This window comes from Labrus mixtus, chromosome 15, assembly GCF_963584025.1.
Source record: "Labrus mixtus chromosome 15, fLabMix1.1, whole genome shotgun sequence".
In the NCBI taxonomy this organism is placed as follows: domain Eukaryota; kingdom Metazoa; phylum Chordata; class Actinopteri; order Labriformes; family Labridae; genus Labrus; species Labrus mixtus.
This window is the reverse complement of record NC_083626.1, coordinates 6,559,608-6,581,995: the sequence shown is the minus strand read 5'-3', so window position 1 is coordinate 6,581,995 and position 22,388 is coordinate 6,559,608. Positions and strand designations below refer to the sequence as shown.

Below are 22,388 nucleotides of genomic sequence, written 5' to 3'. Positions count from 1 at the left end.
ATTCTTCAGAACTTGGTAAATGTTGCAGCCAGGGCTGTAAACCCAGTGTTCTTGTCTTTCCTGCCACATTCTGCAGCTACATCCACTGCTTTAAGAGATGCCAAAGATTCTTGTCATATAGCGAATGTGTCCTTCATGGTGAACAACCAGGCTTGTTGAAAACATTTGAAGCTCTCTAAGAGAAACTATGTTGGGTTTAACCCAAGAACAAATGTGAGGAAAGAATAAAAGTGTACATAAAGAGCAGAAATCCAACACTATTCTGTTGTGTAATGGTACAAATTACTCCATACCTACAACTTCTTGTCTAACATACCGAGTACTACTTTTAGTTAGAATATTCTGAGTAACAAAATGTCAGAAGGAGATCTTTTCATTCAGCCGCAGTGAAAGCTAGCATTAGCGGGAGAGTAATTTATGGACTGCCAGCTGGTCTGTAAAGGTTACTACCACAGGCAATCCAGACATGGAAGTTCAACGAGGAGCTCATTAAAAAACTACAGGCTTGTAGACACATCAACATACAAAGATGTTTTCTTGTCTGGTGAGCATAATAAGGACAGTTTAGTTGTTTGTTCCAGAAAAAGTTGACATTTTGAAGCCTCTCTCTCTGGCTCTGTGAATCCATCTGTCTAATTTGCCTTTCTGCCCTCTCGTCTTTTTTTTGCCCTCCCCCAGCGAGGATCGTGAGGAGCCGTCAGTGGTGTGAGATGGCGCCCTGCCTGGAGGGGGAGGTCTGCAGCCTCCTGTTCAACCGCTCCGGATGGACCTGCACCAAGGGCAGCGGTCGCATCAAGACCGTCACGGTAAGTTACAAGATATGATTTTAAAATGCTCTATATGCACTTAACAGAATGGAGCATTTTTTCAGCATCTGTGACCCTAGAAGCTTATGTGGAACTACAGCCCAGGGCAGGAGGCTGCACACTTCAGTTAAACAGCAGGTCAGCTCCCGGGTTTCAAAGGCTGCATCGATGCTGAATCACAAAGTCTGGCAAACTTTTGCTGACCTGCTCTCTGTGCTCACTCCAATTATTGTCGCTTTTAAACCACCTGGAATATTGCTCTGATGTTTTTTTTGCAGACAAAGCAGCTAGATTAGCTCTGCACTGCAAATATTACATTAACGTTGTATACTGAGCGATCTCCAGAAAAATCTTATTTCTTCATGAAACAGCTCAAATAAACCAATGAGAAACATCTTACTACTCATACAATTTCTAAAAATATTACTTATGCTACCAACCAGACTTTATGATTTATGTGTTTTGCATCATCTTCTGAGCCAAATATGCTAACACAGGAGAGATGATGTTGACCCCTGTGCTACAGAGGTCAAGGATAGATGGTATATTTAACTGCCGTCTAGTATACCATCTATTTTTTTGGGCGGCTTTTTCGTGCCTTTATTGTAGAGATAGGACAGTGGATAGAGTCGGAAATCAGGGAAAGAGAGTGGGGAATGACGTGCGGGAAAGGAGCCACAGGTCGGATTTGAACCATGGGCCGCCCGCTTGGTGGTCTATAGCCTCTATACATGGGGCGCTTGCACTAACCACTGTGTCACCTGCGCCCCATGTATCCTATCTTTAACAATGGGGGGTTGAGTAATGAAGTCATCCACAATCAAGTATATTTAACAGAATGTTATTAAGTATAGCCATGATGCTTTTCCTTCTCGCAATGCCGCTGATTTAATCATCAACTATTCACTGGAACAAGTCATGATGTCACTGTAATCATCGACCATCAAAGCATAGAGGCAGATGTAACCCGAGTGTTCAGGTAGGGAATAACAAATCAGGAGACAGTATGTGGGTTCTGGTTCTTTACTTTCAGCCACTGTAGTCACAGATAGACAGACAGTCATGAGCTGTGTGTCAGGGTTCTGCAGCAAGGTGCATCATTAATGAGGGATGATGGGGCTTCTCATCTAGCACCTTTTATTTCAAAATTAAATACAGGCAAGCAGCATCCACTTGATAGTATACAATTTGACAAACAAACAAGCAGAATTAATCCGACAGTTAGACAGAGAAAAACAAATTAGACTAAATTAAATTATTAGGATCCCTTCAGTATTCATAAATTCATCAAAACATTTTCAATCCCAGTACAGTTTACATACAACTCTACATGGCATGCAGAGCTTGCCCCAACCCCCCCAGTCAATCCACAGCAACTGATCCAAGTGCAACTGATGCAATGTATATAGGACTTGTAGCCATGGCTAATTTACACTCCTTTTCCCTAATTAGGCTTTTTGGAAATAAAACATGATACAACAACACTGTAAAAAAAGACATCAAAACTGACGATTGCAGCAGAAATAGATAAGCTAGTGAACCACATTTTATGTTTTTTTATAAAAGACTGAACATCCAACCTCAAATTAAACACATATCATCCAGACTAAATCCCAATAAAAACTTCTCTGCACAGAAAATGTTCAGATCTCTGCAGATTTGAGCCGCTTACTAACTTTCATCAAATACGCTGTAGATACAAAAATCTTGAAATCTGAAGTGAATTATTGGCAGATTTAACATGTAAGACAAGATGCTTTGCTACACACCAAGGTCCTGCATCCCCTTGTGGGGGTTTATTTCTGCTGTGATGCCCCCTCCTCACTGAACATTATTCTGCTTATTACACAGCTACTTTGGAAAGGAATCAATAATTAAACACAGAATATTCATCTGAAAAGGATGATTTTGATTCTCCCTCCCGAGTCTGCTTTCTCACCGTAAACAAAAGGGCATGTTGCAAGAAGCTGTTCTTTTTTTATGGTTCAGATTTCAGGTTCAATTCTTTGTCATTCTTTTAAATAAGAACTGTTTCACATGTGTTGCAAGTTATCCGATTCTGCACCTCAACCGTATAGAAAAACTCCTGACTAATGCTGCATAATGTGAATTCAAATATCAATCTGAGTGGATGATTAAATCATTCTCTCAAATTACAGATCAGAGGTTTCAGATATCTGTGCAGTGCGGATCTATAAATAACAATAGCTGACAGTCTATGACCTCTCGCTGACTTTGTGTGCAAGATGTAAATGAACAGAAAACATGTTAAATATTTAAAAGCTTCAATATGGTGTCATCTGCTCTCGCTGCGCAACATGCTTTGAGTGCCTCAGAGCTTGCAGAGCTGCAGACTGAGGCTTCATTTGTGATTAAAGCTCGCTTGATTCAGCAGTGAAAGAATACACAGGAAACACAAAGGCATCGCAGTGTATCAGCCTGTGTGAGAGTTAGCTTTCAGTACTTTGTATGACTAGAAAGAGTGAGCGTCATTATGAATGTGTTGGAAAAAGTCAGGAGAGAAAATAGCTCTATAGGCGCCTACAGTCTGGCCAACAATCCTTCTCCCCTGGTCAGTAGCTGAGTCTCCATGGATACAGGTCTCACCATTGTGTGTGGTTCACACTTGGCAATTTAAGAGTATGCTACTTTATGCTCCAAGGAAAATGGACATCTTTGTTCCTTTGATACACTGCTGACGTGTTCACTAATTATACCTGTGGAGGTGCTGACAATTATGTTTCCTCTCCTACGTATGGCTCATTTAATGCTGGTGTGAACATGTGTTTGTGTCACACAAGTTCAGCTTCTTTTTTTTCAAATCTGGACTGAATGTTCTCTTCTGCAGCCTCTCGTTGCTTGATCTCTGAACACAGTTAGTGAAAAACTTGGAAATAGTTTCTGAAGCCATCTGAGCCCACATTACATTCAAGGTCAATAATTCAATAATAATATTTTAGTAAATACTCCCCTTTTTACCATAAGCACTAAACAAACATCAGGCTGTCTTTAAAGGGTCTAGAAGTAATAGGTTTAGAATAGGCAGATTTGAATCCACATTTCTATCTGTCAGTGTTAGGAATGTAGTGTGAAAACCGCCTGCAGGCATTACAGATACTCTCTGTGACTCTGGGGCGCAGCTGCAAAATCTGTTGTTCTTCTGGCACCAGCATCCTCATTGGACTCAGTCGGTGGATGCGAGAACAACAGCTGGGATTTTTATACTCTGCTTTTTTAAGGGTTTAGCAAACTAGCTGCAAAAGTACGCTATCAAGGGAACCAGGGCCTCCTAAAAACAGGAATTCAGAGGATATAAATGACAAGGATGCAGTTCAGTGTCTTGGTTGACTGGTTAGTCAGTCAGTTTATTCAAGACAACATTACTTCAAAGATATCAAGAGATCATGTGCATTGCAGCATTGCATCTTTTCACACGTAGGCACTATACCGACATGAGAACTCAGCCGTCTCCGTCAATACAACACAGAGTGGAGACTTTATTGCTCATTATTTATTGCTTATTGATTATTTGTTTTACTCTGTTTACCATCATCACTGATTGGACATCCTCAGAAAATTGTACATCAGTATTGCAACCTTAGATATGCCCTGAAACAGGAGTGGACAATTTAACAACTGAAAACTAAATTTGTCTTTCTAAAAGCAGCAGAGCAGATTGAGCCATGCTCTGAAAAACCACGCTCACTGGAGGGGAAACATTTGGCAGAATAATATGCAGCCACGTGCTGAAAGACTGACTAAATGCAAAGCTAAAAACACAAGTTAACAGCATGTCAGCGGATTGATCGAGGTAAAAAGGTGTATTGACAAACTCCATATTGTCTCTCTGTCTCAGTGTTTACTTTCCTGTCATTGCTTTCTTTGAAGAAGTCATCCCACTGAGTGATCAGAAGTTAAATACTTTGATGTTTACATTTATTTGATGGAAACTCAAGATCCAGTCATTTAACCAAACCGACATCCCTAACCAGGCTATGTAACCTTTAGTGTTTGTCTGACCAATTTACAAAGTGTCAGGGTTCAACAGTTTTCCTCTCTTTCTTGAAAATGTTCTTGTCGTCTTAAAATCTCTTTTTTCCTGTAGATGTGCTTATAAAAACTTAGAACTGGGTTGCATTCTTTATCCTGTTGGTAGTGCACCCTACCACAGTCAGCCTTTTGATTTCATTTAATGGCGAATGAAAGCGAGGAAGAAGCACTTTCACACAGCACAAATAATTGGATAGCCTTGAATTGTTTTCTCTTGCGGAGGGGGCGGGACTTGTTTAGTGATCTACTTTCCAAAGACATGACCACACTGCTTTTAAGCCACCTCAAACATGCAGGGAAACTAGGAATATTCATCTATTTTATGCAATGCAGTAACAGTGGCTGATGCATTACCCTGGCTGATGTGCTCAAAAGCATTTCGAGTAATTTTCTACCTCTGTTTATATAAAGTGGATAAATCTGTTCAAACAGCAGCAAATGCACGGATATCTGCCTCGGGCGAAGGATGTCAAGATAAAGAGAGGGAGAGAGAGAGAGAGAGAGAGAGTGGAAAGGGAAGAAGCAGAGCGATGTAACTTACAGAGACAGAGCAAGTGAAACAGCACAATACAGCATGTTGATGTCAGCAAGAGATGACAGAACGGACAGACCAGGAGAGACTGCTGATCATCGTCAGGTACATCAGACCAAAGGTCAACCTGTGACTGGCTCTGTTGCTTTTCACTCTCTCTCTCTCTCTTATCTCTTTCTCTCGCACCACCGTCTGCACCGTCCATCCGCCCTGGGCAGCTGCGTCACATTTCACGCACGCATTCCCACTGTGCTGTAATCTACCCTGACAGTACACTTAGGTTCCTGTTTGGCTTTTGTACATACATTTAGAGAAAAATGCAGATTATGCTCCACTTTATACTCCCAATTAGCCGCTGCTGAGGAGAGTTTTATAGCAGAAGTTAATCACAAGTGATGCTGGTATTTCTTTGAGGGGGCAGGGATAGGGAGGATTTGGCAGCAGAAGAGAGGGAGGTATCCAGAGGTATTTGTTGTAAGACCTGAAATGGGAGGAAAGCGCATTCTGGAAGATAAATGGAAATGAGAAATCTATAAAGGGGATTGATCAGACTGGAGTGTGGAGAGAAGGATGAGAGAGAGAGGGGGAGCAGGCTGTCGCTCGGCCACTGGCCAAGCTCCCTCTGCCCACATCTGTGTTCAAGTATCCATGAGAAATTGTGTGTGTGTGTGTGTGTGTGTGTGTGTGTGTGTGTGTGTGTGTGTGTGTGTGTGTGTGTGTGTGTGTGTGTGTGTGTGTGTGTGTGTGTGTGTGTGTGTGTGTGTGTGTGTGTGTGTGTGTGTGTGTGTGTGTGTGTGTGCACAGGCACTTTTCAATATGTGTCTCTGCTAAAAATGTTCATGCTCACACTTACATAGGATGGCTCAGTGTGAAAAAGTGGATTTCTGAAAGCTGATAGTGGCTGTGCTCATTATTGTCACTGTGCTGTGTTGGTGTGACGTGGGTGGAGTTAGATGCTGAAATGTAAAGCCACAAAATGTATCTGATGGTGGATCGCACAACTAACAGAGCATAACATCATAATGTTTCTATAATGTAAACATACAGAGCTGAGGTTGGACTGCATTTTGTAAATCCAGCCTCATGTGTCCGATTGCTTCAAAAAACGATTTGTACTAAAATATATTTAACACAAAAGAGCATCTCATACAGGTGAAATATAAAACCATGAACTATATTATGAAATGCAAAGTGAGGAGGGTTTTAATGCGAAGAAACACCACCAAAAAACAAAATGAAAAGAAGCACAATGGAGGCTTACTATCGACTTCCAGAGCAGATATTCAGGTTAAAAACAAAAGCTCTCTTCCAAGCTACCCACTCCCCTCCTCTCTCATCACTCCACCCGCCCCTCCTGTGTCCACACTCCTGTTTCACTAGCAGGGACAGAGACACTTAACATCTGAATATAAGATTCTGCGATCAATTTCAAGTCATGATATGCATCTCAAAGTTGATTCAGTTGTTTTGAACAGTATATTTACATTCGGTGTATTTAACATTTATTTATATCCAGCATGTTGTATATTATATCTTTAGGTAACAACAGTAAGCTGGAAGTAGGTTAAAAGTGATGGCACAACATCCTGAAACTTCCTCTAGGTTTTCAGAATGAGCTGCCTGAATGAACACAATCAGGTGACTTTTTTCAACAATCTGTCATCATAAGAAGAGGCGCTGCTTGTCAACAGGCAAGGCAGGCAACTGCTTGGGGCCCCAGAGCATTAGGTCAAAAACATTGGAATTTCGCAATGACCGTAGGAAACCTCCCTAAGGGGTTCCCATCTGAGAGAACTCACAATTGTTGAACGCTGGTTGGAGGGATGATTTTTGCCCAGGGCCCCATCAGACTCTAGAATCGCTGCTGATTATAAATGTTGGATGTCACTTCGTCCTCCATGTTTGATTTCTGTAGCGTCTTTTTTTACAAAAGAAAATGAAAGTGATTATAAAAATAATATTGTACATGGTTTTAATAAACTTAATGAATCATTAATGGATCCCATAGTATTACATATTTGCCAATTTAATCTAGTTCAACTAAAGATCTAAACTATATTTTATTAATGTATCTAAAGTTTATAATGACTTAATGATTCATCTCGAGATCGGAGACTCGACAGTTCAGTTTGAGTGGCAGTTTAATTAATGCTCATAATGTGAAGGGTAGCTGCATCCTGACACGGGATGAGCAGCAAAAAGATATGAAATGTTGAATAATTTGATCTGACACAGTAAAAAAAAAATTGTTTGCTCACATTGACGTTTACACCCTTTAATAAAAAAAGCTAATTCAGAAATATGAAGTTCATATATTTGACCCAAATACCACTCAGGGTGAGTTTTGGTGACTCAATTGGCCCAAGGTGCTTTTAGGGCTTTATTTCTTCATTCATGACATTGTCTGTCAAGTTCTTCCTCGTGACTTTGTACAATTCTAATCTTCAAGGGATCCCCAGTCAAAAGCACCATATTCTTTACTCATTGTATTATTTGATGGAAAAGCCTTTTGAGTTTGTTTTTAGCCTTCTCCAGATGACATGAAACACGTTTTTTCTTTGGAAGAGATTGGGTCAATATTTAGCTCGTATTTGATTCTCACTGAATGTTTGTTATTCACTCGTCCATGGAACATTTAAAATCGTATGTTTTGAATGATTACCTTAGAAAATATCAGAGTAAACAGCCAGATAAAACCAGTTTAAACTTAATTATCCAGTAATAACTTTAATAAGGAGTAGTAGAGGAAAAGATGAACTGGTACATTTGAAAGCAGCTGTGTTGTGTGACAAAAAAATAAAAATGCATCTTCCTCTGGGGAACAATCTCAGTTGTCCACTCTTATTTTTCAAGAGTAGTACGCTTTTGTTTGCTTCATCTTTTTTGCATCAGTGTTTACATTTTACATTTTGATTCTGAGTGATGTTGGCATTAGGAAAAATGACACAGATATTTGTGGAGTCCTTAGAATGAAAGAAAAGGAAAGCTACTGGTTGCCTCTTTTTCTCAGCCCTGAAGGGATTCACTTATCAAGACTAAATATGGATGGTACAGTTTACTGAAAACTAACAGCGAGTTTCCATGGAATTGGTGGAAAATATTCATCGTATCTTAAGGAAATATTCAGTTTTGTTGTTGATCTCCTGACCGTTCCTCTAGCTGTCAGGCTGAAATGTAGAAAGAATGTAAGAAATATTAAAATCTAAAATACAGGAGATTTTCTATGTATGCATTTGTGTTATTTAGTTCATCTAACACTTTGTGCTAGAAGGGTTTTCCACTTTTTCATTGGAACTACTCCTAGTGTGTGAAGTATTGAACATTAACTTTAAAGCATTCGTTCAATGTAAAACTTCCACAGATTGCTACAACATGAAACAAAAAAAGTACATTAACATGAATGAGACTGTGTATAATCACTATATATTTCAGATATTATGAGTGCACATGAATGAACATGAATATTTCAGATCATAGCCATAGGCGTATTTCCATCTGACGTCTCCCAGCGGGTCAATGGTACATTAAAGTTCATAGAACCTCAATACAGACAAGTAGCACAACAATTATTAGAATCCAAACAAACCAACATAAACTGGACGTTAGTTGACAAAGACACACATGTAATAATTTTGCTTAAAATAAACCAGGGTTAGAGTTAAAGTGCATTTAATGCTAAAGCCTAAGTGCTGATGTATTTCACATCATTGTAAAGTGCTGATGGTAAATGGACTTGTATTGTGCTTTTCTATTCTTCTGACTACTCAAAGCACTTTTACACCGCATGTCACACCCTGATGGTAGAGGCTGCTGTGTAAAGTGACCATCACAAGTAACTCATCCAATTCATACACTTTAATACTCTGCCAACGAAGCAGAGGGAGCAATCTGAAGATAAGTGTCTTACACATTGGACTGCAGGAGCTGGGTATAGAACCCTTGACCTCTTGGTAGAGAGATGATGACTCTACCAACTGAGCCATAATTGCTGACAGCTAGTCAACAGGCAAGCAGGCAAATGTTTGGGACCCCAGACCAGAAGGGGGCCCTAGAGGGCTAACAAACTTTGAACCAAAGCCACAACCCAAAATGTGCACATTTTGCAATGACGGTGGGAAACCTCCCTATAGGGGCCCCATCTGACAGCACCTACTCTGATTGCCCTGCCAAATGCCTGTGAGAGGGCCCCACAAATTAACATTTGCCTAGGGCCCAAAGGGACTACTACTGGTCGCTGGTGTATTACACATCATTGTAAGGGGCTGGTGTAATAGCACGTAGCCCTTTTGCACATACAGACACTCACTGTTGCACAGGGGTTGGCATACATCAGTATGTTTAAATATATGATATTTCAATGGAGTTTCCACCTCTATGACATTTAGCTGCACTGTGTTTCTAGTTCTAGCCTCCACGTCATGGTAGAAAGGATGTCTCTCCCGACTGCAACCTCTTTATAAAGATGACTGGTACAATCTTGAAAATCATGACTATGAATAAGTAATTAAGTGTCAATAGAAAACAGTTTGGCTGTTTCCTTCATTGTTGTCAAGAAGGCCCTATTAAAAAATAAAACCCAAAAACAATGAGTGTATAATGGAAACCTCCCTACCTTCAAAGCCCTCTGACAGTCAAACAATCCTTGAAAACTCCACAAGCTTGAAAGGCTGTGAAGATAAAAGAAAAAAGTTCATTGTTTTAAATTTGGTGCATTGTGTTAAATGGTTAATTAGACCATTTTTTATACAAAAAAAATAATGACTTTTTTTGTACTTGTCTTCTGGGAAAAACCTTTTGAAAGAGCTTGAAACTAAAAATATCAAAGCTGAATATTTAATCCAAACTTTGTGGAATCGTTTGATCGTTTAGTTCAGGGTGAGGTCTTTGAATTTGTAACGTCAACCAGTTCTCTGATATCACAGCAGAACTTTATTATAAAGATCTAAAAAAACATCTATATTGATAAAGTCATATATGGAACTAAGTGCATCACACACAGATTTTTTAACACTATTTGAAGCTCTTGGTAAACACAACCACTTCCTCCTCCTCCTCCCTGCAGCCACCACCCTGCTGTGTGTGCAGCTCATGGTGGCACTGCCAGGTCACACACTCCAGCCTAACCTGCTAATGGAGTTTGCATATGCAGCCCGCTCTCCTCTGCCAGCTAGCCATTAATATGAATCACTCTCTGGAGGCTCCCCCAAACAAGCTGGCAATTTGTCTTCACTAGTGAGCCGCTGAAAGGTCTACATATGATATTCTCCGAGGTGGAGAACGCAATTCTGAAGGGGTGGGGCAGGGTGGTGTGAGGTCGGTTTTATACTCTTGACAAAGATGGTGGTGTGGGTTTGATTCGCTGGGTTGCACGATAGCGCATGTGTGTGTTGGGTGTGCATTAATGTAGAGGGAGGAAGGAAAGGCCGTCAGGTAGAAAATTGACAAGAGAGACGGAGGGAATTCAGGACAGTGAAATGATTTTTCTCCTTTCAGGCGGGCGAGAGGGGCTGTGAGATTGCATCACTTGCTCCCCGCTTTGTGATAGCTCTGTTGAGAGCACGACTGAGCTCTATTATCAGCCTTTTCTAATCAAATGACGGGCAAGAAGTGAAACTAGGCTTCATCACTGCAGGATAAGACTCAACTATTTTCACAAATATTACATGCTGTGCCGCAGGGAGCCTAAATAATGAAATGTAAGTATAGTTGAAACTCTAATTTGATCATATTCAGACTGCGGTTTTTACATGTTCTTCCTCCCTCAGACAATACTCGACAGTAGAAAAAAAATCTTCCTACACCCACACAACAAATGCCATCGCTCTGCTAGTGTGTGGCCTGGAGAGAAACAGCACAGTTGCTGTCGGGCTTTTTTTTTGCCAAACGAAGGAGAGTTGCAAAATGAGCAACAGACACACACAGACACACACACACACACTCACACACGCAGCGAGACCCAGTAGGTCAGAGAGGTTTGCATCATATTTTTTAGCATTTTCTATTTCTTTCTGCTCTGGTGGCCCTCCTCCAGCTATGCACTCTTTGTTCCAGCGTCAGCCAGAGCAAAGAGCTGATGGAGTGTGTGTAGTCCTGCCAGTGCTGCTGTAAACATGAAGACAACATAAACCCGCAGCTCGACAGGCTCTCTGAATGGACACCATACAACACCTATTTCTTGATTTGAACAGGTAAAAAAAAAACAGATAACAGAAAACTAAAGAAACAGTAAACAAGTGTTTCTGGGAGAAAGGTTACTTACTTGATGCAGACATGCAAAAGAAAAACTGGATTTATGGCACCACATCTAAACAAATGCTCCTATCTGCTGTAGTTATGAAGGAGTTGTTTAATTCTCACCTCTTATGAAAGAGGTGGGAAAATGACACAGACAGATTATGTATCTTCACAGCGTGGTTATGTAACGTTTGCTAGCACCTCGCTTATAAAGGCTTCAATGTCTACGGCCAAGTCATGTGTCTCCATGGTCACTGCTGTGCTGGCAACCCATCTGACCAGAGACTGACTTCTAATGAGCTCGCTGCTCAAAGGGAACGCCACACGCTCCCTCGTTCTGTCAGATACACAACTGTTAGAGTTCAGACTCTGGTGACAGATCTCAGTGTCTTTGATTGAAAGAGTTGAAAAAGATGTGGTGGCCATTAAGGAGAACGACAAAGGAATATGATATTTGATTGAGACTTACATCCTCACTGACAGAAATGTCCAATGACTTACTTTTCTCAAATGTATTTTATACTAATAAGATTTCAGAGTGTAAAACCCTATTGAACCAACTATAAATATGTTCTCCACTGTTGTCAAATATTTTAATCAGCCACTTTTGCACTGAGCAATGTGTCACTCTATCAGCAAGATGTAGAGGTTACTTTTGGGTCAACTATACATGCACCTTCCTGTAGCTGTAATACACAGCTACAGGAGCTTTAAATGTGTATTTATCCGCAGCTGAAAATAGACCCTGATACATGCACCATTTTCTCCTGTTTGAGGGTTTTTGTCTGCCAAAAACCATAGTTACCAGATGCTTTAGAAACAGGTAATCCTACGCTGCTGAAAATAGTCCCAAATATATGCATTTCTGTTTGAGTTATGATTGCTAAAAAGATCTTCAGCATCCGATGAACTCCGGGCTTAGGGCCAATGATAGGGAAGGAAGTCAGAAGGTAATTGTGTGAATTTACTTGTGAATTAACGTTTTGGTTTTCTGAAGGTATTGTTTGAATATTGTTAAGATATAGAAACTAGAATAGTCTAAAGTCTTAAAGGTTGTCAGTGAAATATACATCAGTTGTTACTAGAATCTATTGCCCAATGATTTAAATGCACAGTAAGTAAAATCCGCCACCAGGTGGCTCTCAGTCAAAACAATAACAAAAGATGATGCCGAGGCTGGCGGGGAATCATGGGAGTGATTCTCTCTGCTATGAAAAAGACGCTGTCGTGAGTGGGTGGCCTGGGTTCAAATCCGACCTGCAGGGCTCCTTTCTCACTCGTAATTCCCCATCTCTCTCTCTCTCTCTGATTTCTGACTCTATCCTGTGTCCTTTCTCTCTACTAAAGGTATAAACAGCTCAGATATAAATCCTTTTTTTTTTAAATGCTTTCTAACACTGAAAACTGCATTTGAACTTTTTTCATAATGCTTCTGCAAAATCATGTCTTTTAGGCCACAGCAATCACAGAAAAAGCCAAAATGAGACTGAACTGACGTCTAATATGTTGCTAATTGGACCTTAAAGAAACATGGTTGTTAAGGATGTCGCATAAATACATCTGAGCCTGTTGAACACAAAAGTCTCAGAGAAACCATGCTCTATCTGTAAAATGAAGAAGTCTTATCCTGGGGCTATATGCTCAAATTTCCTTTTTCAATATGCTTCTAAAATCAAACAGATGTGGACCCTCACACAGATCTCATACATACTGTATTGCTTTCTAGCTGCTGATGCAATATAACGTCTTAAGACCAAAATACAACATTATTCAGCCAAAAGAAGAAAAAAAACCAGAGGTGCCTTTGCTCGACTGATTTATGGTCTGAAGAGCTGCTCAGTCTCTGAAACAATGAATGTATGTTATATTTAAACCCCTGATCTGCATGTTGTGATTCATGTATGCTTCATGCGTGTGCACAGGCTGATCTATTACCACAGCCCTGCGGAAAACCTGCGACCACTGTTTGTTCTCTGCACCTAAAAAGTGATTTTCATGAAGTAAATTAAAGAAAAAGTTTCTATAAGAGAAGACAAAAACCTGCTGGAAAAGCTTGAGCTCTGCTGGTGGTCACATCCCTCTTTTATCTGAGAATGTGATTTCATTTTTTACAGACACATTTTCCATTTCAATTCCAGCAGATCTTTATTTAAACAACTCATCCAACAGAGAATAAAATCTATGTTTCAAGAGGTCCTTCAGTGCTCTTTTGGCTTTCAGCCCAATTTGCAGCATGTACACTTCATTGCTCTGCTCTTTTATACTATTTGAGTGTATTTTTTACAAGGTTATGTAAATTGTTGCTGTTCCATTCCAGCTCTGTATTTGTCATCAAGCTGCCTCTTGAACCCCTTGCAAACAGATTTGTATTCTCAGCGCGGTCTCATCTTTAGATAAAGTTGGTCTTTCACTTTCATTAGGTGCTTTAGCGCCGTGACCTGCAGCATCATTTAGTCTAAACAAAAGCATCATGAGAGAGAGAGCGAGAGAGAGGGTCGTTTCTTGTACTGAAGGCTCTGAAATCTTTCTAAAACGTGAAAAATCCAAGAAATCTCGACAGGGGGTTATTAGGGAAATGTTTGCGTCTCCAAAATGCTTTGAAAAACCGGGCCAACACATTTTCAAATATTAGGAATGCATGCTGTGCTCCGTGTCCTTCAATGCTCTGCTGGCTTTCAGTCTCATTTGCTGCAGAAATTATTCAATTCTGTGCACCAGCAAGTAAATTCCCACAATTGTGCATCACTTATACAATCTATTTCAGCTGCGTGAGGCTGAAAGAAATACAGTTTTACTTTTACAGGAGTCTTTTTGCAGCAGCAGCAGCAGCAGCAGTATCTGGAAGAGGAGATGCAGATCTGTAATTAACTGAGACTATAATTTTGAATTCATCGTTAATCTAATGCCTTGAAAGCGCCGCCATTCTTTCTTTGATGCGGATCAAGACAAAAGAGCATGGGTCCATCTTTTTGTTGTACTGGCTCACCTCCAGGCTTTCCTATACATTCCTGTTTGTGAAGCGACAGCGCTCTTGTCATATCGTATCTGACAGCCTCCTTCAGCGATAACAAGCTTTGCCTTTAGATGTTCCTCCTATGAAGTGATTTACCTTCACAAAACATACACATGCCCCCTGCAGAACATACACAGGCTGCACAAAAGGTTACCCAAGATAAGCAAATATACTCTTTTATTTCAGTTTCATTTACACTATACTTCTATTTATCAAGTGGAGAAGAAAAATGCCTGCCTTTGGTTTCGACTCATCTGTTTGTCGGATGCTGTGGCATGATCATCAGTCTTGAGCCGATAGCGTGTGGACTGATGCGGAAAATATATTGAAATATGTAGGATTGATGGAGACGCTCAGAGAAGAGGAAAAACAGCTAATTTGAGCCAACCTTTCCATTTCCACCCCTTTTTTGTATTTGTGTTATCACAGGTGCTGTGTTATGGAACATATTGCAGGAAGCATGATTACTTTTTTGGCATCTAACATTTCCTTTGGTGTGCGTTCACTGGGCGTAAAAAAAAAGCATGTATTGTATTTTTTTTTTTTGCATTGTCGTGTTGTGCCATCTTCTATTAAAAGAGACGTTTTTTTTCCAGCCCGCCTTCAACAAGAACTACCTACCCCTCCCCCCTCTCTCTCTCTGTCTTGCTCTCTGTCTGAGACCCGCAGTGAATGTGGTCCCTTCTGCTGTCACTTCCAACACACTTTACCCCGCTCCTCTATTTGAAGTTCTGTCATTGCCGGGCTTTGAACTGCCATTTGTGTTTTACCCTGAACAATGCTTGTCTCCAGAGCTTCGTCTGCTGTGAAATTGTCAAAGCCATAGGCCACATCAACACAGAGGGTTCTGTAGTAAGTTACAGACTGGACACATTCAGGCATGTGAAGCAGCATCCTTTATTACAAGCCCTGACGCTTTCTGTGACCTTTGGAACAAACGTGTGTGCTTATTAATTTGTTTGTGCTGGCGGTATGTATGCAGACGTATGCAGTATTTTTTCTTTTATTGTTTTTTCGTTTAAGTTCATACTCTTGAAGCATCACCTGTTTTCAGTGTCACTAAACATCTCAATAATTCTGACATAGTAGACCTTCTGTTTAGTTTTTTTACTTCACATATAAACTTCACAACATTTCATATGTCAAAATGACTTCACAATATATATTTGATAGCTATAGTTTACTGTGTTTTTGTGGGTTAAGATTTTATTAAAAAAAATAATGATCTGAAGATCTGTGTTCAGATATTTCAGAGACAATTATTAGACTGCATGACATTGGCAGTGAGTGTATTTTTTACGTGTGTTTTCCTCCTTATTTATGTGGAAGTGAAGTCATTGATTCTAAATTGGCAGATTTGTTTTATGTTGCCATGGTATTGGTTGCCAAGTGATTGTAATTGGACAGACCATCTAGATACTTTTTGCTGTCTTTTTGAGTAAGGGGCAGGGAAAATAAGATGTATTCTTCTCCCTGTTCCTTTCCGAACATGGGTTGGGATAAAATTGTGAAAAATGACGTTCACAGAAAACGTTGTGTGTTTTGACAGGTGTGGAACAAATAAAATTATTGAATTATAACCTTAAAATAGCGTGCACTATTTCAGCTAATAGTGTTAACACTGAAAACTGACCTTCATTTTGCTACTTGACGTAATATGAAATGATTTTCATTCTGAAATCGAGTATCTCTTTACACTTTTTTTGATTATTCTTAAAATGTATTCAAGATGGCAGCATGCACAAACGCAGCAGCTTTGCTCCCTACATTCTCAAACCGTTTCTATGCCGGTGTCATCAGAGAGCTGAGTTCAATTTTAACATTTAATGTTTAAAAAAAAAGGTGCAATGTTAACATTGAGATTGTTCAATATTTTTCAGAGGAGTGCAAAAAGGAATGACTTCATATATTGATCTTTGGACGGTCAATACTGACTTTATTTTATGAGTGTATTTTAATGTGCTGTATGATGCTGCTTTTATATTTTATGTATGAAACACTCAAGAGAAGCGGCTCATTTCTTGTCCAGCTGTGCATTGACATTAAAAACATTCTGACTCTTAATGATAATACCAACAGTTTTGTAATTTTGCCACCAGTCAGCTTTCTGGCTTTTGAAACTTACTCTGTTTGAGTTATTCATCAAAGTCAACCTCAAGTCTGCATTAATATTTAAAATGTGATTAATTATTGTCATTTTTCTTAATGTAGATTTGTTAAATCAATCCATGACTAACTTGCATGATTATGCACCCGTAGTTTAAAGCTAGCAAACATTTATGCAGACTTTCTGTTTCATGTCATAATCACACATCTCAAGCCAACGGCCTTCTTATTAATTTTCATACAACACGCAACTCGTGTCGGCCTATAATGGATTTTTTTTGTTTTTTAAATGTTCAACAAGAAGTATTAGACTACACATGTTTTACAGCACTCATTCAAATCTGTTCTACATCTCATGGATCAAGATGATATGTTTTTAGGTGAAAGGGTTGATTTAAAGAAACAAAACCCCAAAGATGTATCACCAACTTTGCAGTTCCTCAGTAACAGCTTCATGTAAAACATCTCTGGTACACTCACAATATATACCTGCACAGCAACACATGGCAGACACACAACATTTGCACGCTGAAAATAGTGACGCTCTAAGAAGCTACACCGCCAAATATTCCCCCCAGGATTTGTTGGAGACTACCACAGAGTTAGGACAGTGAATGTCGGACTTAGTTCAGCCAGGTGGCCAGCTCCAAACTTATGCCAGTGTTGTTCTGTGTCTACTGGATGTGTAAATGAGCAACTGTAAATAAGCTTTTGTTTGCTGGCACATTAGCCATTACAACTTAATTATCCCAGAATGTCACTGATATTAGCTCGTGTGCTTAGGGTATAAAAAAAAAAATCAATGAATCTAGCTGCAAGTTATCCAAGGGTTTTTCCCTCTTTATTGACTTTTCTTACATTATAATGTTGCACCTTTGATGTGACTATTGTTCAATTTGTAGATGCTGGGTTTTCTGTGGAAATGAAGCAGCACCTGCATCCAGATGCCCAAAATGTGTTTTTTTTGTTCATACTTTTAGGTTATAGCTCAGGGTCTGCTGCTCTGATGCTGTCGTACATCAGGGTCATTCCCTGCATGAAGCATCCACCCATAGGGTCTTTTCTGTAGCTGTGCTTGTTAGCTTAACAACAACAGCAGGTCTAGCGGAAAGTAATGACTAGGATCTCCATCAGTCTGCAGTTAATGAAGAACAAACCTGTGCAGGAGTCCACTTGTTAGAAGAGACCCCCAGGGGGCAGATTTTTTTTTTTGGTCGCTGCAGTGATGGCACAGTGCCTGCCTCTGGGTGGGTGGGCTCACTGGTGAGAATTTTGCAGCTTGAAGTGCTACCAAATATGCAGTGTCTGCTTTGTCTCCCCCTGAGCAGCGAGCAAACAGGCTGTCTGCTGTACCTGCACTGGCTCTGCCTCTCGGCTGCACAGGTTTCTAGGAATTGTAAGAGCGCCTTGGCTGAGTATTTTATTTTGTGTAATGCGAGGAATACTGTATCTTAAAAGTGCTTTGATCCTGAAATATGTTGTGTTGATGATAAGGGAGAGAGTTAATTGAATCCCTTAATATTTTTTGCCAATTTCTGCTGGCACTCCCTCAAAGATCCGTGCTGCACACCTCATTTGAACTGTGAAACTTTATCATTCATGCACAGTGCTCAGTGTTTACAAGTGAGGATGAAACGAGGGCACCCCGAGCTCAGAGACGAGGTCCAAATGTTTCAATTTTACCGCAACACAAGCAATTAGCCAAGCGCTTATTAGTGTGCGTGCTCCCTGATTTCTCTCTCTCTCTCTATCCCTCTTTATCCGTGGATCTCCCTCCTCCCTCGTGCCAGCGGGAGATGAATTTGTCGGCGTTGTCCTTGGAATCCGTTCTTGTAAACACCATAGGCGGTGAGCAGTGTTTACCGGTGTGCATGGCGAGCAAACAGGCCGCTCTGTCTCTTGCACAGTGCCTCCCGTGGGGCCAAACTCACCTTGTTACCCTTTTAATTAGTAAGAGCAGTTAATAGTGCCGGCCGCTTCTGCAGCCTCAGCACTCTGCTCCGACTTCAAGAATCCCTCCAATCGATCGTAAAGAGTCCGACTGAGACAGGGGGGAGGAGGGGATGGGGGGGGGGGGGGGGGGGGGGGGGGGTCCTGTTGTGGGGAGAAGCTCAGATACGTTCATGGTAGTTTTTGGAGAGAAATCCAACAACATACTATTTTCTCGGAAGGAACCTACACGGCGGGTGTATCAATAACGAGTCTTTCTCTTTTTTTCTTGTACAATTGCAGGTATAACAAGGTCTCTGGGACCCGTATGCACATTCCTCTCAGCGTCTCTCCTCTCTCACATTTCCTCTCTCTTGAAAATGAATGTAATCAAAAAGCTAAGGCACATTCTATTGTGCCCTTATAAGCTTTTATCCCTCCCAAGCGCTCGCCCCTGTGCTCATTTCTTTTCTTGTTTTGATTTAAAGATGCAGTGGAAGTACTTAGCATTTAGATGACATGCTGCTGGAGAGGTGTGATAGATCAGCGCCTCTTCAGAGGACTGAATTTCTTCAACGGCGTCGGGGGCCGGTCCGACGTCGGACGGACAGATCGCGGGACAACAGGCCGGGCGGGCAGAGGAATACCAAGTCTGCCTCTGCTGCAGATAGCCTGGCACAGCTAAAGGGGAGCAGTGGCTGCTGGGAATGCCAATGCCTTGCCCAGACAGGCGTCTCGCTTTGGCTGCTCTGATTGGCTAAACAGACCATTAGCTTCCTGATTATGATTAGCCGAGTCATTATCTACACAAAAGTGGCTCATTCACCAATATTAAGAAGGCAAGGGAGCTGTTTTCTTCCCCCGGTCAAGGGGGAAAACAGCGTGTTTTCATGTGTTCTTCTCTTGATGAATGTCGGAGACGAGAAGTTGTTATTCACAGAGAAACAAAGTGTAACACTGTTTATCACTCCGCCCTACAGCTAGTGTAATAAAATGTTCTATCTGTGCGATGCCACTGATGGAAGAAAGGAAAGGTCTCTCAGTCGTTAACATGGATGATGAGGTGCCCATTACTCGCTCGTATTTTCTGGTCCAGAAGAGAAGCGGTCCTCAGAGGTCATAAAAACTGGGAGAGAACAAAATAACCTTCAGCTTCCATCGTCCCACCTTAGATATAATTGGAAGACATGCCATCTGTGCTTTTTAAATGGACATATGCTGCTCTGCGGCCGAGGCCAAGATGCTGAGAGAAAGTTGAACAAACCGTTAGTGAAGGCTGGCCCTCTGTTCCTGCCATGCTGACCTTCTACTTTTCTGTTTCAGCCTTTGCCCAAGGAGCCGTCGTAGGATGCAGAGGAAACAGCAAGTATGTAAGTTTGTATTATGTATCTTTTTTTAAACTTTGAATACAGGTAGTACATTCTGCTGCCGTTATTCACCAAGCCATGCCTCTATTCAAAGCTGTATTAAAGAGGAACACCTGCATTTTAAACCTGCCCCTAACCCCCCTTTTATTTTATTTCTTACATAAAGGGTCTTATAGACTTATAGGTCTTTATTTGTATAGTGCCAATTCATAACAAATGTTATTTCAAGACACTTTACACAAGGATGTACAAGAACTTACTCTGTGTTATATTATCTACAAAGACCCACCATTAATTCATCATGAGCACTGAGCAAAATTAAGTAGAGTTACTAAAAAAAACTTCCTTTAAGAGGCAGATACCTGGAGCAAAACCGGACTCATGTTTAACAGCCATCTGCCCCAACACACCTGACACACTCAGATTGGTATTCTGAGCGCTTGACAACATTACAGAGAGCATCCCAAGAAGGATAGATCTTTCTGTCTAGTTTGTGACCTTTTTTTTAAAGTGACATTTTTTTTTACCTGGCTCCCTCCAAAGCCACCAGACACCATCGACAAGAAAAGATTGATCTAATATTTTGTCTGCTTGAAATGAAATTAATTTGACGAGCTTAATCCTGAGACTGAGTCAGTGGCAAGAATCAGACACTTCTTTGGGTCTTACTTTCACTGGACACAGTTGCCCCAAAGCATTACATCACAGTCATTTCAGTCTGCTACTGTTGCTGCAGGCTAAAATCTTCAAAAATTCATGAACCTACAAGTCATAAAGACCCAGCATTGTATAACAAAGGGACTCAGTTTTCAAGAAAATACTTGAATCCCCCTTTAAGGTTCAGTGTCGCTGAGACCTGGAATGAATCAGTAATTAGTATCTATTCATCATGCTCCTTCCAGTCCTGCTCACTGCTCTCTCTGCTGAGCTTAAATAAAGATTTTCCAGGTCTTGGAGAAGACACAATGGAATTCCCCATTTCTCAGATTGCAGTCACTTTGATGTATCTGAGAGGAGAAAAAAAAAAAGTAGGGGGAATCAAAGGGGTTATTGGAAGTTTGAAATGCAAAAGGCGGTGGAACTAGAGAGCACCATTGTTGTTACATCAAAGAGTGATGCTACTTCAAGTGCCCATGTTTCTTTTTAGGACGGAGGTAGAACATGGATATGAACTGGGGAATGTTCTTGACAAAAACAAAAAGAGAAAGTGACATTATGAAAATCATGTGGGCCACACAGAGTCCTCAGATTCCTGAAATACTCTCCTCACGGTCCTCCTAATCAACATTCACTTTACAAAAGTTGACGGTAAACCACGACCAGGAGGCTCTGCTGCAGGTTAACTTCACTTCCTCAAACACTTTTGTTCTCCTGAAACCATTTTTTTTTCTTCTAAAGATCAAACTGAATTCCTCTCCGTAGAGCATCGACTGAGTTTCTATGAAGCTTTTTACAACCTGCACAACCACAGGCATTTGGAATCTGCATGCTCCATGTCTCCTAGCCAATATTCTGAGATTGATTTTCCCTCTTCCACAGAGAAAACAAAATGAATCACGCGCAATTACCAAGGACAGAGAGAAAAGGGGGAATTGGGGGCGTCATAAATATTTATTTGCATGCCCTGGGAATTTGTGCAATTCTTTGTGGAATTGCAGAGTCATATTTAAGTGTCTAAATGATTTATACGGGTGGTCCTGGGTGTCACATTTGTCCACTGTCACCCTGGATCATTTATGAATTAACATTTATGGATTTATCCATATAACATATTCATGGCAGAGTTCTATTATCATTCAAATGGATTTTGTGATCAAATGATTGGCTAAATTAAGTCATTAACTGCAGAGTTTCACTGGAGGTGAAATGTATTCCACATGGAAAAGATAAAATTATCACCTTCACATGAGGGGCCTGTTCCTCTACAGCGTCCTGCATGGAGTTGTTTGTTCAAAGCGTGAAATTTGATGAAGAAGCACGAGAGGATAGACCTCAAAGAAGACATGACTTTCTGAAAATGTCTGATTTTAAACATCTGTTTAGGAAAAGATCATCAGTATTTAGACCTTTGTCATAACAATGCCTGCAGCACAGGATTAAAAAAAGGTGTTTTAACACTTGGATTTAAAGATCTATTTTTTCTTTTAAGCCTCAACCAATGACCAGCGTGAGCTCTACGGGATTTTCACCACCTTCTCACAATGAAGCCCCCTCATGGCATTTCTCATTAGTCCCATCATTTATTAGATAAAGTTAATTACACAAGTGATGAAATGTTAAAAAAATTAAAAAAAGTCTGTTGCCTGTTTTTTTTTTTTTTTTAATATCCAATATTGCAGCAGCGTAGAATG

At 40.5% G+C, this 22,388-nt stretch overlaps 2 protein-coding genes across 3 annotated transcripts in view; one reads left to right on the top strand and one right to left on the bottom strand.

Annotated features, from left to right (window-relative positions):
• Window positions 1–22,388, bottom strand: part of slc66a1 (solute carrier family 66 member 1) — a 514,023-nt gene that overhangs the window by 385,637 nt on the left and 105,998 nt on the right. The window lies entirely within an intron of this gene.
• Window positions 1–22,388, top strand: part of tafa5l (TAFA chemokine like family member 5, like) — a 63,375-nt gene that overhangs the window by 37,211 nt on the left and 3,776 nt on the right. The window contains exons 3-4 of one of the 2 annotated variants that reach the window (XM_061057669.1): window positions 679–806; window positions 19,994–20,036. In XM_061057669.1, the coding sequence (XP_060913652.1) occupies window positions 679–806; window positions 19,994–20,017 (152 nt within the window). In that variant the 3' untranslated portion in view covers window positions 20,018–20,036. Of the gene's footprint in view, window positions 1–678; window positions 807–19,993; window positions 20,041–22,388 lie in introns of both variants that reach the window. The other variant, XM_061057668.1, reaches the window with a different exon arrangement.